At 50.3% G+C, this 25,830-nt stretch overlaps 10 protein-coding genes and 1 non-coding gene across 11 annotated transcripts in view; 6 read left to right on the forward strand and 5 right to left on the reverse strand.

Annotated features, from left to right (window-relative positions):
- Positions 1-3,320, forward strand: part of PADG_12056 (replication factor C subunit 4) — a gene marked incomplete at both ends in the record, with an annotated part of 5,599 nt that extends 2,279 nt beyond the window's left edge. The window contains 3 exons of the mRNA XM_010763622.1: positions 1,580-1,853; positions 1,932-2,250; positions 2,368-3,320. Of these exons, the coding sequence (XP_010761924.1) occupies positions 1,580-1,853; positions 1,932-2,250; positions 2,368-3,320 (1,546 nt within the window). The remainder of the gene's footprint in view (positions 1-1,579; positions 1,854-1,931; positions 2,251-2,367) is intronic.
- Positions 3,321-4,416: 1,096 nt separating this feature from the next.
- Positions 4,417-5,984, reverse strand: PADG_06208 (uncharacterized protein; the record flags this gene model as incomplete). Its single annotated transcript, XM_010763507.1, has 2 exons — positions 4,417-5,455; positions 5,599-5,984. The coding sequence occupies 2 exons, from the start codon at positions 5,982-5,984 to the stop codon at positions 4,417-4,419; spliced, it is 1,425 nt and encodes a 474-aa protein (XP_010761809.1).
- Positions 5,985-6,145: 161 nt separating this feature from the next.
- PADG_12057 lies at positions 6,146-6,255 on the forward strand. Its single transcript has one exon. It is a non-coding gene; the product is annotated as a tRNA-Gly (tRNA).
- Positions 6,256-6,612: 357 nt separating this feature from the next.
- PADG_12058 (uncharacterized protein) lies at positions 6,613-6,954 on the reverse strand (the record flags this gene model as incomplete). The annotated part of the gene is made up of 1 exon (XM_010763623.1): positions 6,613-6,954. One exon carries the CDS (start codon positions 6,952-6,954, stop codon positions 6,613-6,615), a length of 342 nt encoding a protein of 113 aa, XP_010761925.1.
- Positions 6,955-7,060: 106 nt separating this feature from the next.
- PADG_12059 (uncharacterized protein) lies at positions 7,061-7,330 on the forward strand (the record flags this gene model as incomplete). The annotated part of the gene is made up of 1 exon (XM_010763624.1): positions 7,061-7,330. The coding sequence occupies one exon, from the start codon at positions 7,061-7,063 to the stop codon at positions 7,328-7,330; it is 270 nt and encodes an 89-aa protein (XP_010761926.1).
- A 384-nt stretch (positions 7,331-7,714) lies between these two features.
- On the forward strand, positions 7,715-8,095 carry PADG_12060 (uncharacterized protein; the record flags this gene model as incomplete). Its single annotated transcript, XM_010763625.1, has 1 exon — positions 7,715-8,095. One exon carries the CDS (start codon positions 7,715-7,717, stop codon positions 8,093-8,095), a length of 381 nt encoding a protein of 126 aa, XP_010761927.1.
- A 1,024-nt stretch (positions 8,096-9,119) lies between these two features.
- Positions 9,120-9,822, reverse strand: PADG_06209 (uncharacterized protein; the record flags this gene model as incomplete). The annotated part of the gene is made up of 2 exons (XM_010763346.1): positions 9,120-9,509; positions 9,730-9,822. The coding sequence occupies 2 exons, from the start codon at positions 9,820-9,822 to the stop codon at positions 9,120-9,122; spliced, it is 483 nt and encodes a 160-aa protein (XP_010761648.1).
- Positions 9,823-10,836: 1,014 nt separating this feature from the next.
- PADG_06210 (uncharacterized protein) lies at positions 10,837-11,267 on the forward strand (the record flags this gene model as incomplete). The annotated part of the gene is made up of 2 exons (XM_010763347.1): positions 10,837-10,985; positions 11,159-11,267. The coding sequence occupies 2 exons, from the start codon at positions 10,837-10,839 to the stop codon at positions 11,265-11,267; spliced, it is 258 nt and encodes an 85-aa protein (XP_010761649.1).
- A 978-nt stretch (positions 11,268-12,245) lies between these two features.
- On the reverse strand, positions 12,246-14,317 carry PADG_06211 (uncharacterized protein; the record flags this gene model as incomplete). The annotated part of the gene is made up of 2 exons (XM_010763508.1): positions 12,246-13,100; positions 13,262-14,317. The coding sequence occupies 2 exons, from the start codon at positions 14,315-14,317 to the stop codon at positions 12,246-12,248; spliced, it is 1,911 nt and encodes a 636-aa protein (XP_010761810.1).
- A 1,244-nt stretch (positions 14,318-15,561) lies between these two features.
- PADG_06212 (oxidoreductase) lies at positions 15,562-16,823 on the forward strand (the record flags this gene model as incomplete). Its single annotated transcript, XM_010763509.1, has 2 exons — positions 15,562-16,238; positions 16,319-16,823. The coding sequence occupies 2 exons, from the start codon at positions 15,562-15,564 to the stop codon at positions 16,821-16,823; spliced, it is 1,182 nt and encodes a 393-aa protein (XP_010761811.1).
- Positions 16,824-17,159: 336 nt separating this feature from the next.
- Positions 17,160-18,583, reverse strand: PADG_06213 (phosphoserine transaminase; the record flags this gene model as incomplete). The annotated part of the gene is made up of 2 exons (XM_010763510.1): positions 17,160-17,732; positions 17,813-18,583. 2 exons carry the CDS (start codon positions 18,581-18,583, stop codon positions 17,160-17,162), a joined length of 1,344 nt encoding a protein of 447 aa, XP_010761812.1.
- Positions 18,584-25,830: the final 7,247 nt, after the last annotated feature.

Genomic DNA, 25,830 nt, shown 5'->3' on the forward strand with positions numbered 1-25,830 from the left:
CCCCCCCCCCCCCCCCCCCCCCCCGGGATGCTATTCCCGGTGATATCATGCGCAGGATATGTCCGCTCTACTCGCAAAGCACAGCAAAAGAGCCGTACTCTGCAGACGTCTCTCCAAGTCCGGGGGGATATAACGACGTACAGCCCATCTGGACTAAGCCTGAGATCTCCTGTCACAGTTATAGAGACCAGCCAAAAGAAGAAAATGATAGTTATTTAGTTAGCCAACTGACCAGCCATGGTGGTTCCTTTGAACAACATATTGCGTGACCAACCCTAACTCTGGCAACAGCTTGTATATACCTAGATGAACTCAGCTTCAGAGTGGAGCAGAATGAAATATGGTTTCAAAGCGAAAAGCGGAACCTAGTCCGAGTCCCGCTAACTTTAGGCTTGCACGGGAGAAGCAGAGTCTAGATTGAGAATTCTCCGCGAATCGCAATTTCTTACACCCCTTCTTTTTCTTTTTTCTTTGGGGGTGTGTTGGCTCTGGTGGGACAGGTTACACTCTGTAATTAGTTCATGCGATGGTGATCATTCAGGGCAAAACCGCAACCGCTGCGCGAAACCCTGGTCGAGACAGTGACGGCGTGAGATTTCGCGTGGGAACCGTTTGGAGGAACGCCCGAACATGCGTCTCAGCCGCTGTAACTAGTTGACTACTTGGGAGAACTCTCGGGAGCTTCTTCGGAGCGATTGTAGATACACAAGTTACCTACCTGTAGAGCACGTCAATGTCAGCAGTGGAATGAATGGGCTCTCGCTGGTCGAGGCAGTTCAGTTGTTTCTAGTTTGGCAGGTTTCCAGTATTAAATAACACGTTCAAAGTCTGGCTTCCCCTACGTCGAACCAAGGCGACGCAATGGCTTTCGGACAGGCCGAGCAGTGCCTAAGCAGCCTGTTGCGGGCTGGCATAGAGGGCCCAAAAGTGATGCAGAGAGTAAGAATGCACCCCCGTTGCTGCGGCCGTTCCGCGATGGCTGACAGGGGCCATGGTTGTTCATCCTCGTCCTCTTTCGCTCTGTGGGGTGGTGAGGGGTTTAAAACTCGGTAGCTGGAGCTTTGGTTCGAGAGATCTTTGGTTCAAGAGATCTTGATTCCAGAGTGCGGGGTTAGGTTAAGGTACTGGGTGGGTTAAAGGGCACACCCGGAAGCTTAGGATCGAAGCTTGGGGATCAGCCGTTAGTGGAAATCGACTCCGCCACCGAAGAGAAGAGGAAGAGAAGAGAATCCATTAAACCTCCCTGCTGCTATGTATGCTATTCTCTGATATCCAGCATTTCAAGCGCCGTAGTGAGGTGAATTGGCTTGCTTCCCGGTTTCTTCAGAGCTTGTTCTCGTACAGTAGTTACATACATCCATCTACTATCTATCTCCTCTCCATTCCTATATCCAATTGATTCCCTGCCAGGATCCGACTGCGTATTAATCACCTCCCCCCCCCCCCTCCCCCCCCCCCCCCCCGGTTTTTTTTGTAATTTCTCGACCCTGCCTGAAGCTGGTTACGATATCTGTTTTTGCATTCTCCCTCATATCCCTTGTTCGTTGTTCGGATTCCACCCTGAGCGGTTGTCCGCCAGCCAGCTCGACATAAAGCAGACCACGGATACGCCCCACCGGGAACCCGGGGGAGAGAGACGGCAGACTCCTCGCCTGGCGCCATGCGGGGGTGCCGCCCTCTGCACGCTGGGCACAGCGCTGCTCTCCACCGTCAACGCTCTCCAGTTCATTGCGAGAGACTCGCCACGCGTTGTTGGTCTTGATACTCAGCGGAGGCATGTCTCCAACCCCATTGAAAGGGACCGCTTTAGGAGAAGACAGCTCAACGTCATTGCTGAGCTTCTAGACAATGAGGTGGAGTAGATACTATCTAGAATGATTCTCTTATCATTTATTCGTCCCCTCACTAACTGAGATATATTATAGAGTCAGGGCACCCTCTACTTCTGCAATGTCTCGCTGGGAACACCCCCGCAGAGAATCCGCTTGCACATCGACACCGGCAGCAGCGATCTCTGGTGCAATGTGCCACATTCGAGTCTCTGCTCCCAGGCAGATAAGCCCTGCGCCAGCGCCGGAACCTACGACTCATCTGCCTCTTCTACCTACAGGTTCGTCAGTCCGCATTTCAACATAACGTACGTCGATGGGTCCGGGGCAAACGGCAATTATGTGACGGATACGTTGCAGTTGACCGGCGCCACTCTAGAGGCCTTCCAGTTTGGAGTGGGAAATATTACTTCTTCGAACGGTGCGTATTCCCCCCTAATTCCGACCTCTGGAGGGAAGGCGTGAGAGGGCGTGGTGGAATCGCCCATTCGATCCACACAACGAGATGGAAAAGACAAATAAACTAACCAATCGCCAGAGGGGGTACTGGGTATCGGATACCCGGTGAACGAAGTCCAGGTGGCAATGGACGGCAAAGACCCCTATCCAAATCTTCCCGCCGCTCTTGTCCAAGCCGGCGTCATAAACTCCAACGCGTACAGCCTGTGGCTCAATGACCTCGATGCAAACACCGGAAACATTCTCTTCGGGGGGGTCAACGCCGCAAAAGTCGATGGAAAGCTGCACACCCTCCCGATCATCCCAACTCTCGAGAACCTACACACCGAGTTTGTCATCGCTCTGACAGGCATGGCCATTAACATCGGGAAGGGCAGCAGGAAGATCGGCTCCAGAACCTTTCCGATCGCCGCCCTCCTCGATTCCGGCAGCAGCCTTACCTACCTGCCCGATTCCATCACGTCGGAAATCTACCCCAAGGTCCGCGCCATCTACAGCGCGGACATGGGCGCCGCCTTCATCCCCTGCTCTATGAGGGCAAGTACAGGATCTATATCCTTCAGCTTCTCCGGCACCACCATCAACGTCAACATGAGCGAGCTAGTCCTCAGTCTCGACCCTAAGTTCGACGGGATCCCCACAGAGCCCTCCACCGGCATCCCAACCTGTATCTTCGGCATCTCCCCCGCCGGCAGCGATACCACCGCTATCCTTGGCGACACGTTCCTGCGCAGCGCCTACGTCGTCTACGACCTGGACAACAACGAGATCTCGCTCGGCAAGACCAACTTCAGTCCCACCGATAGCAGGATTCTGGAGATCGGGAAGGGGCCCGATTCCGTTCCTGAGGCGACGAAGGTGCCCAATCCGATCGCCACTGTGGATTTCACCGGGTCGGGGGGCGGGCGGATCAATGGGCCGATGACGTCGTCTGCGTTTGCGGCGCCGACGGCCATGCCGGATTTGAGCGTCAAGGCGTTGGCGGCATTGGCGGCGTTGGCAGCGGCTAGTGTTGCGTTCACGGCGATGTAGTGAAACTAGCTCTTTTTTGTTGTTGCATCATCCTGTTTGGCGTTTCGGATATATTCTTCTGTTCGGAGGTGCGTGCTCTGGAGCGCTGCATGCCTGCATTTTGATTATATCGCATAACTGTACAGTTCGCATATTTGCGCGGATAAAAGTTGGATGGGAAAAAAAAAAAAAAAAAAAAAAAACCGGTGTGGGAAAAGGGTGGGATCGCATTTATTCATATTTTTCTTCTTTCTCCTACTCCACGGCGTTTCTTTCATGTTCGGGTACAGAAAAAGGGGGTAGGTCTCTTTATTAAAACCTTTCAAACTATGCCAGACGGATGAACAATGGATGAGGCGCAGATAGCCACTCCAGCAACAGAATGATTCATCAGGGGCAGGGCTGGGCTCGGAGAGACCTTTTCTAGGGGTAGTTCTCCCTTTCAAGGTCTTTCAGTCCCCGTTGACTCTCATTGTTGGATAAATTATTCATTTGCATTGTCGGGTACAGATGCATGCGGTGTTTAAAATTTGGCCGGAAAAACCTTCGGCTTCGGCGTGGGTACTATGCGATAGAGAAATTAAAACCGAGTCTCTACCCATGCCTCACGCATCTCACGCATGTCACATATCTCTCTCTATATACTCTTGACGGCAGTATTTTGATCATGTTCTCAGGTCCTCAACCCTTATTTCCTAATCCTAACCTACCCCTTAACCCTGGCGTTGAGGGCGGCGACGTTGAATAGAGGATGTAGCTGTGCCATTATCTGTGGGCGTATGTGCATGAGTGTCCAGTTAAGACTGGTATTTTAGATGGAGTGAATGTAACCGCTTACTTGTCTTGGGCTGGCACTGCACCCTTTGCCTTGATAGTTCATGTGAACATAATGTGTGAGGGCGAACCTTTTTCAACATAATTTGAGCCCTCATACATGAGGCCGGGCCGCAAGGAATACGGCGGTCTGTCTTGCTATTATTAATCTAAATACATTTGCATGCCGCATCTCAGAACGCCCCCCCATTCAAGTAAACTATATCCTACACATCTTCCTGTTCCTCAGTCCTCTATGCTTTACATCATCCTACACTGCTCATATCATCTATCAACAGTCCCATCATATCCGTCTTCGGACAGCAATCGCCCTAGCTCCCGCCCCATCCTCCCAGTCCTTCCCTTGCAACTTTTCATCATCCACATCACACCTCCAAACCTCCACCCCCCCCTCCCCTTCTACCCCCCCGTAATAAATCACCCTTGCCATCTCCCCAACTCTCCCCGCCTGCCCCTTATCCCCACACTCAAGCACAACAAGATCAGCATCCACCCACTCCGCGCAACCGAGCGCGAGGATGCGAGGGTAGAATGCATCCTCCTGTCTCGCGGCGATGACGGCGTTTTGTATTTCTTCTTGCCTGGACGTAGTGGCAGAAGTGGTGGCATTGATGTTTAAAGAAGACGAATCACCAACGCTAACGCATCTTGTAACGTCGGCGTTTACTCTAGTAGGAGGCGGCACGAGGGCTAATTTCGGCTCGTACATGCGCACGCTGCGGGATGTAGTCCCGTTTCTGAACTGGGAGGGGGAGATGTAGGGCGGGTTGGAGAGGAGGATTGTTACTGTCTTTGTCTCTGTGTCTGTGTCTGTGGCTGCGTCTAGGCGAGGCGCAGGCCTTTGTTGCTTTGAAGCCGCCCCACTGCCATTATCGAACGGCTGCGCTGAACTGATGTCCCTTTTCCTGTGACTGGGAGCAGCCGCGGCGAAATCCAGAAGCATCCCTTCCATTTCCACCTCCCTTCCGCGAATCCCATGGGACGCCCGCGAGCTACCATCAGCTCCAAGATCCGAAAGCACATCCCCCCATATAAAAGAGACCTCCTTTCTCGCCCTCTCATTCAACACTCCGAGCTTGACGTTATGTTCGAGATTCTCCCGAGCCAGCTCCAGAGCGCGGGCGCTGATGTCTACGCCGCATATCTGCAGCTGTGGAAATGCAGGGGCGAGCAGCGAGTGGAGGAGGAGCGGGATGCAGCCGGTGCCAGTGCAGAGGTCGAGGATGCGGAGTGCTGGCGGGTGCTCCTGTGATTCGGATTTGAATTTGAACTTGGAAAGAAGCAGGTTTGCTGTGCGCGTTGTGTACGATTCTGTTTCTGGTCTGGATTTATTTTATTGACAATGGGAGTTAAAAACATTGAGAATGGGTTAGCGGAGATGTATTTAAAATGACTGGTTTATCTACCGGCTGCTATACTTGAAAATATAAACGGATGCTTTCACGGAGGGAAAGACATCACACACCGAGGAATCAACACACCCCTCCGACATAGGATCTCCAACTCGCCAAACGGCTGGTCACCCAAGATATACTGCAGCGGTACCCCCCGTGCTCTCTGCCGTACCATTTCTCGAAGCCTCCGCCGCACACACGCATTCACATTGCTATTGCCATTGCCGTTACTATTGAGCCTCCCAGGCGTCATCACGGATCTTTCCTCTCTGTGAAGATCCCCCCGGTCATCGCGCCCTCCATTTCGTTTCCGACGGCACTCGGCGAGCGCGTGCTCGCCCAACCACCTTAGCTCATTCTGGGCAGAGGGTAGGTCTCTGCATTCGCGGAGGAGGGGGGGGAGGAGGGGATGTAGGCTATATACATGGCGGAGCAGAGGGGGAGGGAGACGGGGCATTTATCAAAATACACGATCCATATATAAATATATATATATATATATATATGTAGAGTTATGTATAGTTACGTCTGTCTGTTGCGGGGAAGACGAAGGTTTGGTTGGTATCGATGGTCTCCGGTGTTATAGTCCCTGGTGGCGACAGCACGAATACCTGACAGGCATCGGTGGTCCAATGGTTAAGATTCGACATTCCCATGTACCCACCCACTGCGGAAACATCGTCATGTCACGACATGTCGAGACCCGGGTTCGATTCCCGGCCGATGCAGCTTTGTTTTTATTTTAGTTTTTATTTTATTTTAGTTTTTATTTTATTTTTATTTTAATCTATATTGCTTTGATAGATAGAGGAGCGGTTGGTAGTGAATTCGGGCTTGATTCATTTCTATTTTTCATTCCTCAAGTCGAATAGAGGTGTTCAACCAGGGCAACAAGCCACAGAGCAACGAGAAAAGATACCAACGAGCCACACCCAAACCCCTACTAACTATATATTATACATATACCCGTATTAAATAGAATTTTGATTAACATACCAACTAAAGCTAGTATTTTCATTTTGTTGCCTGTTAGTTGTGCGTTGGAAAAACCACATACTGCCGGTGGGATGGCAGGAGGAGTATATTTATATCAAGGCACCAGCAGCACGGCAATATATAAAGGAGAAGAATGCCCCGACCAAGCAGGTTTGGAGAATTTCTTCCGCGCGAAATCTGGCAGCAGTGCTCACATCGATGATCAGATCCACTTGTCCAAAGGCTCCAGTTCCAAGTTGCTCCTCGAATATAGACACGGGTTTCTGCGCCAGAGTTAATGCCTGACTGCCTGAGAATCCATGAGAAGTTTCGTCAAATCTCCTCTTCTGCTTGACCGTTGTAGCTGACCGCGGTACCAAAAGAGGAGACGTCTCCGTACAAGGCCTTTCTTCTCGTGATACAAAAAATGGATTTGCTATTAACGATGACATGAGGATGACACACTGCTCCACCAAAACTGTGTGATGAACAGAGCAAGTATGAGGACTGGATAGAGTATCGGGACTATCATCATCAGCTCGTCGAAGATGTAGAGAAATGCCTTCCCGACGGGTAACAACAGCTGGTCATAGCACGAGAGGAAGTAAAGAATGCGGGATTTGTGGAAAGATGAATGAGCGCATCATGGACGGGGTTGTATTGGCTTTCATGCGAATTGATGAGGAAGCAAAGATAAAGAAAGAGATCAGGTCCAAGGAGGAGAAGCAGTTGAAATTGGCTGAAGAAATACTGCAAACAATTGAATCAGAAGATCGTTTGAGAGACTCAACAATCGTAAAGGATTGGATCAGGCTCGCACAGGAATGAGCCGAAACTGGGCAAAGGCAGCGGCAATACAGCTGGTTCAATAGCAAGGAGGGAAGTTGAACTTCTGAGGGGGGCCCCAGACATTCGAGAAAAAGCAGCATCGATGAATGGGGGCTTTGAGGCAAGCAAAGGCGAATCTAGCTGTGGCTGAGTCGAATGATCTCGGTGATGGGATAATCCTCCGCTATTCCTTGATAAGCAAGATGAAAGACGAGATCTTATCAGCAGAGAAACAGCTGGAAGAGCCAACGCGAATGAAAGAAGAACTTATCATGGGATAAAAAAAAGTGCCCAGGCGGCTATCTATAACTGCTAAAGGACACCAAGAGAGAAATCGAAGAGTACAGGCCCATTCTGGACTGGATCGAGCAACAGCGTCAAAATATGCTCTCTGAGGATTCCACAACGCAAGTTGACGGGAATGGACAATCCAGAGGTCCCACAGTGAGTATCTCATCGGAAGCCATAAGGCCGGAAAGGTCCACGAGAAATCATCATAGAAGACAAGGAAAGGCACATTCGGTTCTTCGACCGATCAGAGCGACTATATCAGAGATAAGAAGCCCTGTTTCATTTTCAAGCGCTAAGGTGGAAATGCACAGAAGTCAGCGAAATATTGATTTTTTAGCAGCCAAACGGAATCAGCATACGGAAACTGTGGGAAACCTGAAACTATCGACATTGGAATCCAAGCCTCGACGAATGTCAATGCTGATCAATGAAAGATCCAAAGGTGCCTCCACAGCCAAGTCCGCATGGGATTAAAGAGACCCGAAGCACCAGAAAGAATAACCTCTCTCGAAATGGCTGAGAAGCGATGCAACCTGATGGGAGTATGATCAATGCATTCAAGGCTTATGTTTCTGAGATATCTCTTGCTGAAATGCAGGGATTCTTCTGCCTGATCTCTTCTTTCTTCTGCCTGTTCTTCACTTCCCTCTACCGACGCGTTCCAGACTAAGTCCGACCCAGCCTAGTCGATGCTCTGCAGTGTGATCTGTCCTTTGCTAGACCTGGCGCGTTTGACAATAATTCAAGTTAGCTACAGTCGGGTGATCCAGCCGGTCAGTTACAAGCTCAGCCTGATGTTCGGAGCATCAAACCTGGGGTTCAACCCATGGTTCTTCAGTGCTACAGTGCTAGATCGGGATTTATTTCTGCTTCACACGCTCCATAACACCCGTCTTAGTCGGCTTGCTTTCACGATGTGATTTTGGCAATCGTAACTGTGTATCTCTTCTTCAACTGCACGCACAGTCGCTCTCTGACACTCTCAGATATGCTCAAATTGACTGTCTGTAATCGTGAGTGGCTCTCGTGGAGCAACGACGAGATATCTGGACCATGGCGGGAATAGTTAACTAGCGTCCGAGCATGACGATGTGAAAACAGATTACCTTTAGACCCAGATTCAAGGGAGCATGCCGTCCGTCGGCTCTGGCGATATATATCGCAAAGGTCGCCACCCGACTCGACTCGACGCGGGCGTGGGCGTGGGCGTGAACAATGTCTAGTCCCATTGGATAGGGGGAGAATCTGAGCGGGAATTTTTTTTTTTTTTTTTTTTAAACGGTGTGCGACACCCGCGGTTCAAAAGACTTTGTTTTAGGACGAAGCAAAATTCCGAACCTCTTCTTGAAGACTTGGGCTCATATTTTTTTTAGAAATCAGCAACTTGCATGTGTTCAAACTCTTCCAACAGACTAAAATTGAATGTTTGCATTCCAGCAGAACAGCCCGTCACTCTTGCGGCTTAAAAGAAGTTTTATTTCACTTTCGATTCTCGAATTCACATCTTAGACACGTGAATAGCTGAGTTATCCTGAGTCTCAGCAAGGCTGGTAACGAGTGGTCGTCTCAAACAACCGTTGCAATGGAGAACCGGGGCCTCCAGATGCCTATCACAGGAGGGGGGGAGCTCATTCGAGGAGCCTGTGGTCGGGTCCTCTTTCGTTGCCTCGCGCGCCGTTTTCCGATGACAACGATGGTTGCCTTGATGCAGATTAGGCGTTATTGCTCCACTTATCCTTTGAACACAAGATTGAAAACTATACTCGCCGGGTGTGTTGACCCACACATCTTCCACATTATTCGTCCTTGCCATGGCGGGCTGAGTCGAGTGACAAGCTTTATAACCTGCAGCGCCGAAGCCGCTGTGGGGGCCTGCTCCTCCTTGAGCCTGAAACTCAAAGGTAATATAGGTTTAAAATACCGCAATGCTCGGACAAGTCAACAGAAAGCAGCTTGTAGGAAGCGTGTGAAAGCAGATAACCACTGCAGTATTAACTTGATAGTTCAGCAGTCAGCAGTGGTCAACAAAGTTAGTTGAACTACGGAATTCAAGTTGGTTGAAAGACATTTTTTTTTTTCTCGCCACCTGAGAACATGACAATTTTTACTCCCTGATTGAGTCCTGGGATATGCTGAACGAAATCGCCAGCCTTGACAAGCGACTGTTCGATCCAGGCAACAGTCGCGCCTGAGTCTGACATTCTTGTTTGTGTGCGCTGAGAGATGGCCTTATCGAAGTTGAACACAGGTATTTCACATATCATCAGCTTAGCAGCTAACGTAGGTAACTAGTTCCCGACTCCTTCGCCTCTCATAAACTTCTACGTAACTACGTTACGTTACTATGCTCGATGATGACAAGCTGGTCTGCAGAAGATTTATTACTTTTACCACAAGGCTTCGTTACGAAACGAATGCGCCCTTGCTGTCGACGGAGAGGCTTTTGTCGCACTCTACAGGCGGGCGAGTCGTATAACTACGGGGTTCCTTCTAATTAATCGCTGATTGGGGCCTGGACGAAGTGGATGTCAATGTTTGAATACATGTCTCGATCACGAAGAGATTTGCTCTGTTGTGTCCGTCACTGAGAGACGATGCCGGCATTCTTTATTATCAAGGTTAGTTGGTTGTCAGCGGTCAAGGATAAACCTCCTCTCAATGCGCCTTTTTTTTTTTTTTTTTTTTTTTTTTTTTTCTTCTTCGTAGCATCAGCGTCAGCGGCGGGGATGGGGACGGGGCGGGCCATCCACCTCTGCAATGGTGTATCATCATCGATGATAATGACGACGTCGTCGCGGAGGGGAGGGTTCATTCGGGAAAAAGCCAGAACCAGCTGAAAAGCCATGGTTGCTACTGGTTTTTCAGGTCAATGTCTTCGGGTTGATGGAGCTGTCAAGCAAATAACAATTGTGAAGGTAGTTAGTTACATTTACCCAAGCGTCCGAATCGTTTCACGCAAAACCTCCCAGAAACCTTTTTCATATGAGCAGAAAAGGCTGTTTAAGACGGCATTTCAGACCCCTAATCAAAACGATCTGCTATTAAACTCAGTTCTGTTAACTAGCTAGCTAATAGTGCAGAACCAGATCAATGTCAAATGCAGGATACGCAGATCCAAGGGTCCATGGCCCGTGTTCATGAAATGTTAATTTATTAGGAAATAGTTACGGGACCTGGAAACGGCGTGACGAATTACAGCCTCTGCCGATGCGACGATGTCTCCACAGCGATCGACCCACCCAACAGCCCACCAAGACCATCCATTCCACTATGTACCCGGCGGCACCTTCGGCTATCCTCCCATTCTCCCATTGGCTGAGAGGGAGGCGGGAGACGGATATAAACCTGGCCAACCCGCCGACATGTGAGTTTGCTGCAACAGTTGAACGGAAACCTACAACTTCAACCATAAGAACGCAGGTAATGTGACAGCAAAAAGATCTTGGTCCCTGGTTTCGCAGTTGTTCTGGAAGGAGTTTATGACCGCAGAACTCCAAAAAAAAAAAAAAAAAAAAAAACATGCCACAAACTCAAAAGAAGTGTCACCAGCGTTATCAGCGGGGGTCCCGATCCCCCGAAGGTCCTTGTACCAGCTATTACAGGATCAGATAACGACGGGCTCAGCGCGTTCGCGTGGAAACTATGATGTCAGCTGGGGAGCGATCTGCTTCGTCTTGGAAGCTACTCAACGTGACGCTTTGCTTTTGAACTATCGTTAGGGAAGCAGATCATCGCCTTCAAAGGGGCGCGAGAAGAGAGCCCGTGTCGTGTGTCTGCAGGCAGAAGAATGCGTGCCGAATGTCGAGCACCTACTGAAGATGAGAGAACTGAGATGTAGAGAGTTCGTTCATGCCTCTTGAAATCTGATGGTGCTGTAAGGATCTGAGACAAGAAACGCTAAAGGTCAAGGGCTCCACATTTGAGCATTTTGGTTATGCTGACAACGGTCGCAACCCTAAAGTCCTCCAGGGTAACACCATTGAGGCCTGATTCTTTCTGGAAGAGTCTGGCAGGAAAGGAAAGAAAGGAAAAAGAAAATGAAGGCTGATGGATAATACTTCGGAAATGTTGAACGTCATTCATATGGCTCCCGTCAGCATCAATGCCGTTAAACTTCTGCGAACCCAGAACCGGCTCGCGGAATTGATTCATCTTGATTTGCTAATTCCATTGGGCTCGCAGTCCTCTTGTTCGCGAGTTCGATGTCGCATTAGTCAGGCCATGGCTTAAGTCGCCGTCGTTTAACTAATGACTCAAAGCAGCGCTTGTCGCTGGTCTCCGGGAATCAATCTACGTGACGAATAAGCCATGCAGGATGCAGATATATGCTTGATGTCTTTTCCTCGTAGAATGCATACGTGCGTACGGACTAACAGATATATTAACTGAATATATATGGGTATTGTCTCATTTCCCAAGAAGTTCACAAATCACCTGCAAAGCGCAGCATGATCTCTCTATGCCCAACCTAAATGAACGCTTCATTCGTAAGGAACACCTCCCAAAAGCCGACCTGTCTCCCGGCATCTAAGCGGGAGGAGACAAAAGGAGCATTAAAAAAGAAGAAAGTAAAACAATGTATGAAAAGAAAGGGAGGGGGTAAAATAGAAAAGAAAATGAAGCCTCACGGCCGTTCCCACCGCTTCCAAAACTTCCACCAACCCACTCCCTCCATCTCCCTCACCCCCTTACACCAGCTCTTGCCATCTCTCTTCCCGATCATCCAAAAGTAAACTGGCACACCCACCGCATTAAAGCCAAGCACAAGAAGCGTCTTCAACGGCTCCGCAAACACCGCCCGACTAAGCAAAAACAAGCTGACGCAACAGAAGATAATCGGCGTCGTAATCCACGTCTTGTACGGCCGTTCCAAATACGGCTCCCGGATCCGCAGGACAATAAGCCCCAGCACAGTCAGGAAATAGAACGTATACCCGGCCACGCCGTAGAAGGTCACCAGCGTGCCGAATTCGCCCACGATGATGTACAGGATTATCAGCGCGCTGTTGAAAAGCAGGGCGTTGATGGGTGTGTAGGCGATGCCGATGTCGTCGCCGAACAGGCGGATGAGCGCCTTGTGGAACCAGGAGCGATGGCGCAGACGGCTGCTGCCGCCGCTGATATCCGCTGACGTGCTTGCGGAGCCCGCTATGCCGATGTTCCCAAAGAGGGAGGGCAGGTACCCTTCGCGCCCAGCGGCGTAGACGAGTCTCCCGGCCGTGAAAGTCGTCGCGTTCAGAGCGCCAAAGCAGCTGGCGGAGACGACGAGGGCGAAGACGAGGGCGCCGATGGGGCCAAAGACCTTGCCGCCGAATTGGACGGCGACGGTGTTTGTGGCGTTGAGGGTGGTGGAGGGAAGGACGAAGAAGTATGCGACATTCGCGAGCATGTAGCTTAGGATCACGGCCAGCATGGAGGTGTGGACTACACGGGGCAGGTCGCGGCTGGGGTTTTTGAACTCGCCGGTCACATAGTTTGTCTGGTAGTTTTGAGAAAGAAAAAAAAAAAAAAAGTTTTGCGCTGCTGGTTAGCCACAATGCGAGGGTTGTTGATATAAAAAAAAAAAAAAAAAAAAAAAAAAAAAAAAAAAAAAGAGAGAGAGAGAGAGATTTTGTAAACAGGAGTGGAAACTATACATACGTTATCCCAGCCGTCAAACGCCCACAGGCCCGCATAGAGAGCTACAGCCCAGCTTGAGACGTCGGTGCTGGTGCCCTCGAACCAGCTGGTGGTCAGCCATTTCCGGTCAGCCTCATCGTTATACGACAGGCCCGTAGCAGCAACGACGATGGCAATAACAGTGACACCCAGCAGCGCCAGAAACTTGAAAAACATAAACATATCGCCGATGCGGGTAGCCAGGCGCGTGGATATGCAGTTCACGGCCGTGACAACCAGAAGCCCCAGAAGAGCCACGCCTTTGTTAATCCAGGGGTTAACCGTCTCGACGTCGGCCCCTACGACCGCACGGACGACATATTCGCCGAATATGATCGAGATGATGGCGGCAGAACCTGGCTTTAGGACAAACACCGCTGACCACGTAAACAGGAACCCCGCCAGCTCCCCAAATATCTTGGAGAGGTACACCTGCGCACCGCCGTTCAGCGGTATCGCGCCGCCCAGCTCTACATAGCTCGCCGCGCCAGTCCAGGCCAGCACACCCGCGACGGCCCACACGATGAGCGAGGCACCGGGTGATCCGGCGTTCGAGTTGACCTGGCCCGGCGACGAGAAGACGCCGGATCCGATGATCAGGCCGATGATCAATGACAGGCCGTTGAGATACGAGAGGGTCTTGTGCCGTTCCAGCAAGCTGTCGGCAGCCGCATGGTGTCTGTCCAGCGAGAACACGGAGGAGGGTGCGCCGAGCGGTGTATACCCGCTGACGGTCTGGGAGAGCGGGAAGAGGGTACTGCCGAAGTCGAAGGCGGAGGAGACGGAGTAGGAGCGGGCGTTGCGCGAGCGGGGGGTGGAGGAGGCGGCATCGCGGAGAGGGGTCGAGGAGAGGGGGTCCTGGAGATCGACAGAGGCCTTACGCGAGGAGGAGATGCCCGAGGGACTGGAGCTGCCGGATTGGCGTTGCCGATGGTGGTGTGCGTCGGAATCCGAGGAGGCGGCGAGAGAGGCGAGTTCGAGAGAGTCGCGGGATGGATCGCCAGTTAGCCGTTGCGGATCTTTGAAGGAGACAGTCATGCCTCTCTACCCTTGCGGAGGGTTGCTTGCCGGTCTAGCGTCTGGGGAGTCGAGAACCCAGGAGAGGAGGGCATAGAGAAGAGCTAGGAGAGCAGAGCATAGGAGGCCGAGGAGATGATGATCCCGGATGCCAGGTCGGGGGGCTTGGGAGCGGGGGATGGAAGAGGAGGATGAGGATGGGGGCCGGCTTGAGAGTATTTTGAACGTCAAATCATGAATCGTTGAAAAGTGCGCTGTACAATGAGCCAGTTTGGCCGTGCGTGCCGCGTTGTGTTTATGTCGAGATGTTGAGTTCGAGTTGTTAGGTTAAGTAAAGTAACTATTTATTGATTCCCGGTGGAAAGAAACGAAGGTCCAACAATGAGGTACAGTGAGATACCTTATGATCATACACTATTGTATGGAGATGCGGGTACTACTGGGTACCACTGGGTACCAGGTAAATCTGATATGATAAATATATAAATACATTTTCCAGCATCGAACCGCTCAACCATCTACGTTAAACTTCTAAACTTCGGGGCTGCAAGGAAAAATAAGAGATTACAGAGACCGTTTCCCCGCAGCGTCTGGTCAGGCAGCCGTAGTATGGATTCCAGTTGACCAACCCTGCACATTATCTCTGTACTCTTGCGCCTCTGTGTTTCTTTGTGTTGTTTACACTCCCTCTCGTGGCATATATATATATATATATATGTATCTCTTGCGTACATCCAACGGCTATTGGTTGGTCTTTCAGTTGAACATCTACTGCTCGCTTACGTATTGCTGATAAGCATAAGAAAGAGCCTGGGATTCGGGACTGATCCTTAATAAGAGTGGGAGAGTTGCTCATTTGATTCGTGCAAGAGTATTCACATAGTGCAGCAAGTTCTATTTTTGCAGAGACTTGTACTTGTACTTGTACTTGTACTTTTACTTGTACTTGTACTTGTACTTGTACTTGTACTTGTACTTTTACTTGTACTTGTACTTGTACTTTTACTTGTATTGATATTTTTAGCCACTTCTCTTGGTGGAGTTTGGGCCTTGACGCCGAAACACTCGGGCTTCGGTTAGTGGTTGCTCACTAAGTTACGGGTAAGAGCGCCCCCTAACGGCCCCTAACGGACCCTAACGGCCCCTAACGGCCCCCTGGAGGGACTGGCATCCATTGTCTTAATACTCTGCGGTGGTATATATATATATATATATTTATATCTATAGTTAGTTCCACACAGCTTCAATCTCGCCTCCTGGTTACAATGTCCCGCCTCCCTCCGCCCTGTTGTCCCGCCGCACAACTCCTCCGCCGCTCCAGACCCCCCTCTCCCGCATCCCGCTATCCTCGCCATGCCTCCACCAACACGTCTTGCCCCCGCCCCAGGCAACGGGCGTGGCTACGCATCACCCTAGTCACTGCCCTCGCCGCCGCCATTGGCGCCTACATGCGTTCCCGGCAAGACTCGTCCGCCGCCGCCGCCGCCACCACCCTGAACCCCTCCACGTTCACAGAGTACGAGCTCGTCTCCAAAACCCCCGTCTCCTCGACAAGCAGCCTCTTCACCCTACGCCCCGTGAAGAGCGGGGCCAGCAGCGCCGTGCACAGAGAGGCCTGGCAGCGGGGCCTGTGGAGCGTGCAGTTCAAACAGCCGCAGCTGCAGATCGGGAGAGATTACACTCCCTTGCCACCCACCTTTGCTCAGTCGGAGGAGTCGGAGGAGTCGGAGGAGTCGGATGGCGAAACGGCCGGCGACAGTGCCCTGCGCTTTCTGATTCGCAGAGACCCGCTCGGAGAGGTGTCCGGATATCTGCACAACCTGCCTACGGGCGCGCGAGTCGATGTCCGCGGCCCGCGGCTGGAGTATGCCCTGCCGGCTGACGTCGAGGAGATACTGTTCATTGCGGGCGGGACGGGGATTGCGCCGGGCCTTCAGGCTGCGTATGCCCTGTTTCGGGCAAACGGACGACCCGGGGGGGTCGGCCGGCGAGGATGCATATCTTGTGGGCCAATCGACGGAGGGAGGATTGTCTGGGTGGCGTCGGCGATAGCAGTTCTGCCCGGTCAGCTCCTGGGTCGTCGAGCCCGTGGTGGAGGCGGATTTTCAGCAGCAGCAGCAGCAGCAGCAGTAGGCCTGTCGCCGCCGAAGATGCTGTGCCTGGGGGACGGGACCATGCAGAGAGCAGCAGTGCCAGGGAAAACATTACGGTGCGACATCTAGAAGAGCTCAAGGCGAAGCACCCTGGCCTGCTTACGGTGGATTACTTCGTGGATGAAGAGGGGTCTTGGATTGGCAAGGAGTCGATCTTGGATGTTACAAATGCGGGAAAAGTTGCTGAAGAAGCCTCGCGGACGGAAACGAGTGCTCCGCGGGGGAAGCGCGTCATCCTCATATCCGGCCCCGACGGGTTTATAAGCTACCTGGCTGGTCCGAAGGTGTGGAGCGGCGGACAAGAGTTGCAGGGCCCGCTGCGGGGTATTATACGCCAGCTGGACCTGAAGGATTGGTCTGTATGGAAGCTGTGAGAATAGCCAGCAGAGAGAGGAGAGAGGAGAGAGGAGAGAGGAGAGAGGAGAGAGTCTTGGGGATTTCGACTCTCGGAACCTCTTTCTCTATTTCTATTTCTGTCTTCGTATCTAGTTGCTTGTCGCATAGCATTGGGTCTGGTTGAATCTTCCTCCAAGATCTGCCACTATCTTCATTTTTAATTCCCAATGCGTTGTGCATCTAACATGGCTTCTGTTATGTTAAAGGGAAAAAAAAAAAAAAAAAAAAAAAACCCCTATAATCCTATCTCAAGCGGGCGTATTCCCACTCTTTCAGCCACCCTGTCAGCCACCTAGTCTGAACACACACATCCCTCACCCCCGCCCATTCGCATAATCCTCCAGATAACGCACCAACTTCTCCACATTCTCAACGGGCACCGCATTGTAATTGCTAATCCGTATCCCACCCACGCTCCGATGCCCCTTCAACCCCTGGAGCAGCTTCCTCTCCGCCCCAGCCAGAAACCCCTTCTCCTTCTCCGCATCACCGCCAGAGACACGGAAGCAAATATTCATCCGACTTCGCACGTTCCGCTGCGGCACGATACCATATATCTGCGGGTATTTATCCAGCGCTCCGTACAAGAGCGCCGCCTTGTGGTTCGCAACCTCCTCCTGTCCGCCCACTTTCTGGTCTCCATACGTCTTTACCAGATGGGCCATGACCTCGCCGGCGATCCAGAGGTTGAAGATGGGCAGGGTGTTATAGAGGGAGTTGTTCTTGGCGATGGCGCCGTAGTCCAGCACTGTGGGGCCGGGCAGGCTGCCGACTTCGAGTCTGCGGAGGAGGTCTGGGGATGGGGTTGCCGTTTGGGGGGGGAGGAGGGACTTGCGGATGATGACAAGCGTGATTCCGGCGATGCCCACGTTCTTCTGGGCTCCGGCCTGTAGGTATTATGGATTTGATAGATTAGCGTATGTGATGTAGTGAGCCTAGATAAAGCAATGGTTAGTGTGACACTCACGAAGATCACCGCAAACTTCCGCACGTCAATCGTCCTGCTTAGGAAGTTCGAACTCATGTCCGCGACAACAAGCCTCTCATCCTCCTCCCCGTCCCGCGCTTCCAGCACCGCCGGAAACCCAGGAAACTCAACCCCATCCACCGTCTCATTGTCGCAATAGTAGACAAAAGCCGGCGCGCTGCCCTTCCCGCCCTCCCTCCTCGTCTTCGTGAGCCTCCACTCCTTCTCGTCCGGAATAGTCCCGAACTTCCCGCCGTTCTCCTGCCTCGCATCAGCCGCCACATTGACAAACCGCTCCCCACACAATCTCTTCGCCTCCTGCATGGCCTTCAGCGACCACGAGCCCGTAACCAGATAATCCATCTTAAGGTCCTCCCGCACCATCCTCTTCAGCTCCCTCTCCACCTCCGCCTCATCCACATCCTTCCCCTCAGCGGCAGCAGCAGCGGCAGCAGCAGCAGCAATCCCCCTCCTCTTCCTCTCGACCCACACACCCACTAAGTGATACACAACGGCACTAAACTGCCCACACCCGCCTCCCTGCATGAACAAGATCTCATACTCGTCCTCAGGAATGTCAAGCAGCGTTATTAGATTCGCCTTGGTGTCCGCGAGGATTTGGTTAGCCGTGGGAGAGCGGTGGGAGATTTCGGCCAGTCCCAGCCCGCTGTCCCGGTAGTTTGTCAGGACTGCTGCGGCGGACTCGATGACGGGGGTGGGGAGCGGGGCGGGGCCGGCGCCGAAGTACGAGACGGAGCTGCGGGGTGGCATGGTTTGTTGTGTATCTGTGTATCTTTCTCTTCCTATCTTTTTTTCTCCTTTCTTCTTTTTCTATATTGCTGTATCTATATGCTTTTGTTTCGTCTTTCTTGAGCGGTTGTTGAGGGGGCTGCAGAGATGTAGATATATAGGGTGGTCAATGGCGGATTCTAGTGCGAGAGTGGTTCCTCCTGCTGCTATGAAGGTCCTCTTTCCCTACGGCTATGAAGGTCCCCAATATATCAACCTGTCTTTTAGACTGGCTGGGTGGTATCGATGGTGACCTCTGGTCTCGAAAAGATACCAATGTCGAGAGCGGGTGGAGCTTTTTCTAAGGTTTATGAATTGGTTCTGTTGGGCGGGGTTCCACCTATTTAGTAACTATTAACTATATGAAATGATCTTAATGAACTCAAAGTGTTCTTCTGCTAGAAGTCACCAAAGCCAGCTGCATTGAGGCACACATTGGCAGCTGAAGACTGAAGACTGAGGATGGAATTGTATTTGATGTGTATGGGAAGCAGACTGTATACCTCAAAACTTTGTACAACTGTTCTGTTTCTTCCTCCATCGGATTTTTGTCGAACTTGTTTTGAACCAAACTGCCATAGTCACGTGCCAACTACATGTTTGCTTCGATTAACTAGTTAGTTAATGCATGATGACAACATTTTTCGCCGCGATGAGCCAAAACAACAGCAACATTGCTATCACCAAGGCTCCTCTTCACTCTAAAAAGAAGAGAGCCCGCGCAATCTCCTCTGCTCCGCTAAAACCCCCGGATGACCCCCCCCAGCCCCAAAACACCATGTCCCAGGACGTGTCGGACACTACAACAGCCACCACAGCTCAACTACATCAAATCAATATCAACTTCAATCCCCGCCCGGCCCTCTCACCAGGAGGAGAATCCATCAAGAATGTGACTGACTGCACTCAAGCAGTCCTGCTAACCATGAAGAACTCCTCTTCCACAGTGAATTATAAGCTCAATGCTCTGCTGAGTCATGCCAACAACTCCTCCTCTGCAGAGCTAGCTGCAGTGCTTGAGCTATGCAATAAGCTATCTGCAGTACTGGACCTGATACTCTGCACTTATGAGAACTCTCTACCACGCCAGACTGCTGTACTAAGGCAAGCCATGGGACATGGCATAGCCAAAGCCATTAAAGGCCTCACCACTGAATCAAAGCCTACATTGATGTATGCTACTGCCGTGACAGCTAAGGCAATCCCCTCAAACAATCCCCTCCAGGCTGTTCCAGCAACAGGACAACCTCACAAGAAGCAGGTACAGCAGGCCAACCGCCCCCTGCACCAAGGACAGGAAGACAAACAAGTCATGATTAAGCTACCTGCAGCACATGCTGCTCATGACCTAGACCCCCAAGCTATTTGTGAACAAGTACGCGCCATGATCCCTGATCCAACCTGGATCACTGATGTATGGCACTGCCCATCAGGAATCACTGTGGCTGCCCCCTCCCCAGTGAAGGCAGCCTTCATTCTTGAACATGCAGATAAGCTGAAAGCTGCTGTAGGTGACTGTCTTATTGAGCAACAGAAATTCTGGACCATCTTTGTAGTCAGTCCAATCAAGAAGTTGACACACAGCTTCAAAGGACAGAATATCACTCTGATTCCAGTGTCAGAAGAGATGCTTCTTTCTGAGATTTGAGGTGCTGCCCACCAGGCTCCAATCATCTGTTGTCACTGGACAAAGAAGTCCATGGACCCCAATCTGCATGAAGGGTACACCTGGGTTGGAGTATGAACCTCTGGAGCACATCTCTTTCCAAACAAACTCCACCTTTTCAGTCGCCCGGTGATGGTTAACAAAATCAAGAAATTGTCAAAGATCTCAATTTGCACAAGATGTCATGGCTTCCACACAGAAAGAAACTGTGTGTGATCTCTATGTTGTGAGAAGTGCAGCAGTCCTGCACACTCAGATGAATGTCAAACACCAGCTCACTGCTGCAACTGCCTTGGCCCCCATTCCACTCTCAGCACTGACTGTCCAGCAAGGCCCAAAATAGTCTCTGGACATATAGAACACATCTCCTGCTGTCAGCTACACTCAATACACAAAGCTGGCAGAAGAGCATTCATCTCAGCTCATCAAACTTCAGTGGAGAAGAGCAATCCAGAGCTAAACTCTAGAGACTCCACCTCATCCCCTCTCTCAGCTCCGCTGACACCAGTCACTAGCTCCCAGAGCAATCAGACAGACTCAATGATCTGCTCTCAAACAGGCACCAAGATCACATCAAGTCTGAACCTTCACTAATGAAGAGCAGTCACAGCCCTCCTCACAAATCTACACTCACTGTATATCAAGCCAATGTAGGAAGACAGTCAAGCTCTCACAACATCACTCTCTCACTAGCAGACAAAAGAGCCTGCAACATTGTGGCCATTCAGGAACTCTGAATAGCTACAGACCTCTCCACCCACCTCTTCAAAAGCCATCCCTCATACAAACACTTCACCCTGCTCTCCTTCAACTGGACCAAGAGGCCCAGAGTACTGCTCTATGTCAGAAATGGAAGGGCCCTTGCACCAACTCAATCTATAGCAGATATCTCAAGGGATGTTGTCTGTGTCTCAGTTAAGATCTCTAACTCCAAAAGGACTAATATCTACAACATATACAACACCCCATCTGGTGCCACAGATGCAGGTCAAGGCCTTCAAGACCTCCTCTCTCTTACACACATCACAGAGACCATCCCCTGGATGGCATTAGGAGACTTTAATATTAGACACACAGCATGGGACTCTACAACTAATAGACATTCTCAAGCAGGAGAGAATCTGTATAACTGAGCAATCTCTCTTGAACTCCAGCTTCTCAACCCAGCTGAATCCCCTACACATAGACAAGGAGGCACACTTGATCTTGTCTTCTGTGCTGCCAACTCAGCTATCTGTCATATTGCTCCTGAACTGCACTGCATCTCAGATCATGAAACTCTTATCACAACAGTTTAATTATCACAGACTCAGACTCAATTGATTAAGGAGAAGAAGCTTAGCCTCACAATCTGTGATGCTGATTGCTTCTTGCAACTACTCACTCTCTTCTCCTCACTGGTCTATGAGAACATGAATGAGAAAGCAGTGGACATTGTGAAATCTCTTCAACTGGCTCTACAAGGCTTCTGCTCTCTCACCCCAGGACTCAAGAGTCATCATGCCCCATGGTGGACCCCAGCAGTCAAGATAGTCAGAAGAGTATATCATGCAGCATGTAGACACAGCCCTTGTCAATCAGAACAAGTGGCATTCCAGGCAGAAATTAGAAAAGCTAAGAGAGCATGGAATCACCAGCAAATTAAGAAGGCTTCCTTCTTATCAGATGTCTACAAGATTGTCAAATGGCATAAATACCAACCTCAAGACCCCACTCCTTCTTTATGACATCCCAATGGACACCTAGAACAATCTTGTGCTGGCAAATCTTCTCTACTGCATGAGACACTTCTGGCCAGACATCTTGACATGGAAGATATCCCAGAGCATACATCAACAATTCCTTGCAGAGAGATACCCTGGATGCCTCTTACAGAGCAGGAAGTCTACAGAGCCACCTGCCAGACACTTAGCACATCTCCTGGCCTGGATGGCATTACAGCCAAGGTTCTTCAAAAGGCATGGCCAGTGATAGGCAATTGAATTGTTCTACTCTTTCAACACTGTATAGATCAAGGAATCCACCCCCAGAGCTTCAAGAAGGCTGAGGTGGTGATTATTTCAAAGTCAGGGAAAAGAGATTACTCTCTACCAAAGTCTTACCACTCAATCACACTGCTATTCTGCCTCAGCAAAGGGCTGGAGCATCTGATAGCTAGATGAATGTCTCATCTCACTCTCCATCATCACATTCTAGCAGAAGATCAGTGTAGTGCTGTTCAACAGAGGTCTGCAGTAGACCTCACCACTGCACTAGCCTGTGATGTACAAGGGGCATGGGACAAACACCTTCTGGCCAGCATGATCACCCTAGATGTCAAAGAGGCCTTCAACAGAGTCCTTCAAGACTGGCTTCTAAGATGTCTACAGGAACAGAGCTGACTGGCAGTTCTGATAAAGTGGGTAGCATCTTTCCTCAATCAATGACTAGCTTTGATTCAACTAGACAGCATTCAATCAAAGGTGTTTCAGATTCTCTGTGACCTTTCACAGGGATCCCCCATCTCATCAATTCTCTTTCTGCTCTATGTAGAACCTCTCCTCCAGCTTATCAAAGGCCAGTTTGAGTACGCAGATGACATTGCAATCCTGGAGACTGGAAGCTCTCTTGAGTGGGTAGGAAGTCAGCTTCAGAATTCTCTCAATCACATCCTGGAATGAGGTATTGACAATGGAATCTCATTTGACCCAGCCAAGACAGAGCTTCAATACTTTCATAAAAAGATCAAGTACTCAGAGCCCTTCATCTCCTTTAATGAACAGACAATTTCCCTCAATAACTACACCAGATGGCTAGGGGTTTTCTTTGACAGAAAGTTACTCTTCAGAGAACATATTCACCTTGTGTGCACTTGAGCCAGAATTGTTACAGAACATGTTAAATCACTAAATGAAGCCTCATTCAGAAATCAAACACATTTGCTCAGACAAGCAACTCAAAGCTGTGCCTTCAGCACTCTGTTTTATGAAGCTGAGACCTGGTTCTTGAAGCAAACCTCTCAGACAGCCATTGACAAGATTCAGATAGCCTTCAACAACACTGCTTGAGCCATTCTACCTGTCTTTGCCACAACACCTACCCCTGTTCTCCTATGTGAATCAAGCTGGGGCCCAGCCAAAGCCTGGCTAGAAAGAATACATGACTGACTAGCTGTTCACGTAGCTGCAGCTGACCTGTCACATCCCCTACACCGAAGATGGTACACCTCATGTTTTAAATGGATTAGATGAAACATTAAAACAACAGCCATCACACCCAGCTCAGGGTCCTTGCCTCCTTGGGACAATCCTGGCATATCAAATAGAGAGCAAAAGGCACTAGAAATTGAGGCTGTGGGACAAGCTGCAGGACCAGCAGCTTTCCAAAACTGACTTCAGAAAGCTGTATCCCCCCTCAATCTCATCACATATACTGATGGCTCCAAAGACAGCCAAGGAGTTTCAGACAGAGGCTACTGTCTATACTGAGGAACAAATCAATCTCTGGAGCTTGGTAAGCTGCCTCTGGGCTGCACTGCTGAGGTCTTTGATGCTGAAGTGCTTGCAGCAGTTGCCAGTCTCAAGGCAGTGCTACAGAACCCCTTCTCTATGTTCACACAGCACATTATAGTGACTCTAGACAATGAAGAGGCTGCAATAAGACTCCACACAGACACACTCACATGAACATCTTTTCTCACCTTTGCTAAGTTCAATGAACTCTGCAGGTCCTGGACAAAACAGAGCCCAGGTCCAGCCAGCCTGAGATGGGTCTATGTTTGATGGTGCCCCGGCCACACTGGGATTCCAGGCAATGATGCTGCAGATGCTGCAGCCAAGTCAGCCTGCACAATGAAATGCACTCACTGCACTCTGACCCTGGCATGAGTCAAATTCTATGCTAAAGAACACTTCAATGCCTCACTGCAACAATACTGGAGCTCCAATAGCACATCATGATACAAGGACCTCAATATCCCAATGTCAAAAGGACCCTCCTCTGAGCTCACTCTCCCCTGAAGGAACCTAGGCCACTTGCTGGCAGCTAGAACAGGCCACAGTGACTTTGCAGCCTATCATCACAGATGGGCACATGACAACACACTCCTCACCTGCTCTTGCAGCTGAGATAAGACCCCTGAGCACTTCTTCTTTTGCTGGAAAGGCTGGAACATTGAATGAATTAAAACCTCTGAAGCATGCTGAGGATCAAAGAAAGCAATTGACTGGCTTCTCAGCACAGTAAGAGAAGCTACAACCTTCTCTACCTGATGCACTAATACCTGCTTCTTCATTGACATCCAACACCACTACTAGAACCTGTTCAACATCTGACTTCTCCCTCCCTCTCTCTCTTTTCTATGCTTCTTATATACATTTCTCATCACCCCTACACACCACCCTAGAAGCTCTTGGCTTCCTCAGTCCCATAATCTTTGGCTACTACGCCATTCAGAACCTCCAGGACAGGGGCTACTCTGTACATAGACTCTCAAGAGGGCTTCAGCCGACTAGACATGTCAGGCAGCAGACTAGCTGCTGCACTGGCACGTCTGATACCCTTAGAGAGGTGCTGTGGCCGCGACAGCAGACTATTCTTAGTCAGCTGATCACGTGCCTCCAGGTGTTAAATAAGTAATAATAATAATAATAATGCATGATGACACAGTTTTGCTGCAATGAGTCAAAACAACAGCAACATTGCTATCACCAAGGCTCCTCTTTGCTCTAAAAAGAAGAGAGTCTGCACAATCTCCTCTGCTCTGCTAAAACCCCCAGATGACCCCCCCCAGCCTCAAAACACCATGTCCCAGAATGTGTTGGACACTACAACAGCCACCACAGCTCAACTACATCAAATCAATATCAACTTCAATCCCCACCCAGCCCTCTCACCAGGAGGAGAATTCATTGAGAATGTGACTGACTGCACTCAAGCAGTCTCACTAACTGTGAAGAACTTCTCTTCCACAGTGAATTATAAGCTCAATGCTCTGCTGAGTCATGTCAACAACTTCTTCTCTGCAGAGCTAGCTGCAGTGCTGGAGCTATGCAATAAGCTATCTGCAGTACTGAATCTGATACTCTGCACTTATGAGAACTCTCTATCACACCAGACTGCTGTACTAAGGCAAGTCATGAGACACAGCATAGTCAAAGTCATTAAAGACCTCACCACTGAATCAAAGCCTATGTTGACATATGCTACTGCTGCAACAGCTAAGGCAATCCCCTCAAACAATCCCCTCCAGATCATTCCAGCAACAGGACAACCTCACAAGAAGCAGGTACAGTGGGCCAACCACCCTCTGCACCAAGGACAGAAAGACAAACAAGTCATGATTAGACTATCTGCAGCACATGCTGCTCATGATCTAGACCCCCAAGCTATTCATGAACAAGTACATGCCATGATCTCTGATCCAACCTGGATCACTGATGTATGACACTGCTCATCAGAAATCACTGTGGCTGTCCCCTCCCCAGCAAAGACAGCCTTCATTCTTGAACATGCAGATAAGCTGAAAGCTGCTGTAGATGACTGTCTTATTAAGCAACAGAAATTCTGAATCATCTTTGTAGTC

Source organism: Paracoccidioides brasiliensis (genome assembly GCF_000150735.1).
Source record: "Paracoccidioides brasiliensis Pb18 unplaced genomic scaffold supercont2.8, whole genome shotgun sequence".
Lineage (NCBI taxonomy): Eukaryota > Fungi > Ascomycota > Eurotiomycetes > Onygenales > Ajellomycetaceae > Paracoccidioides > Paracoccidioides brasiliensis.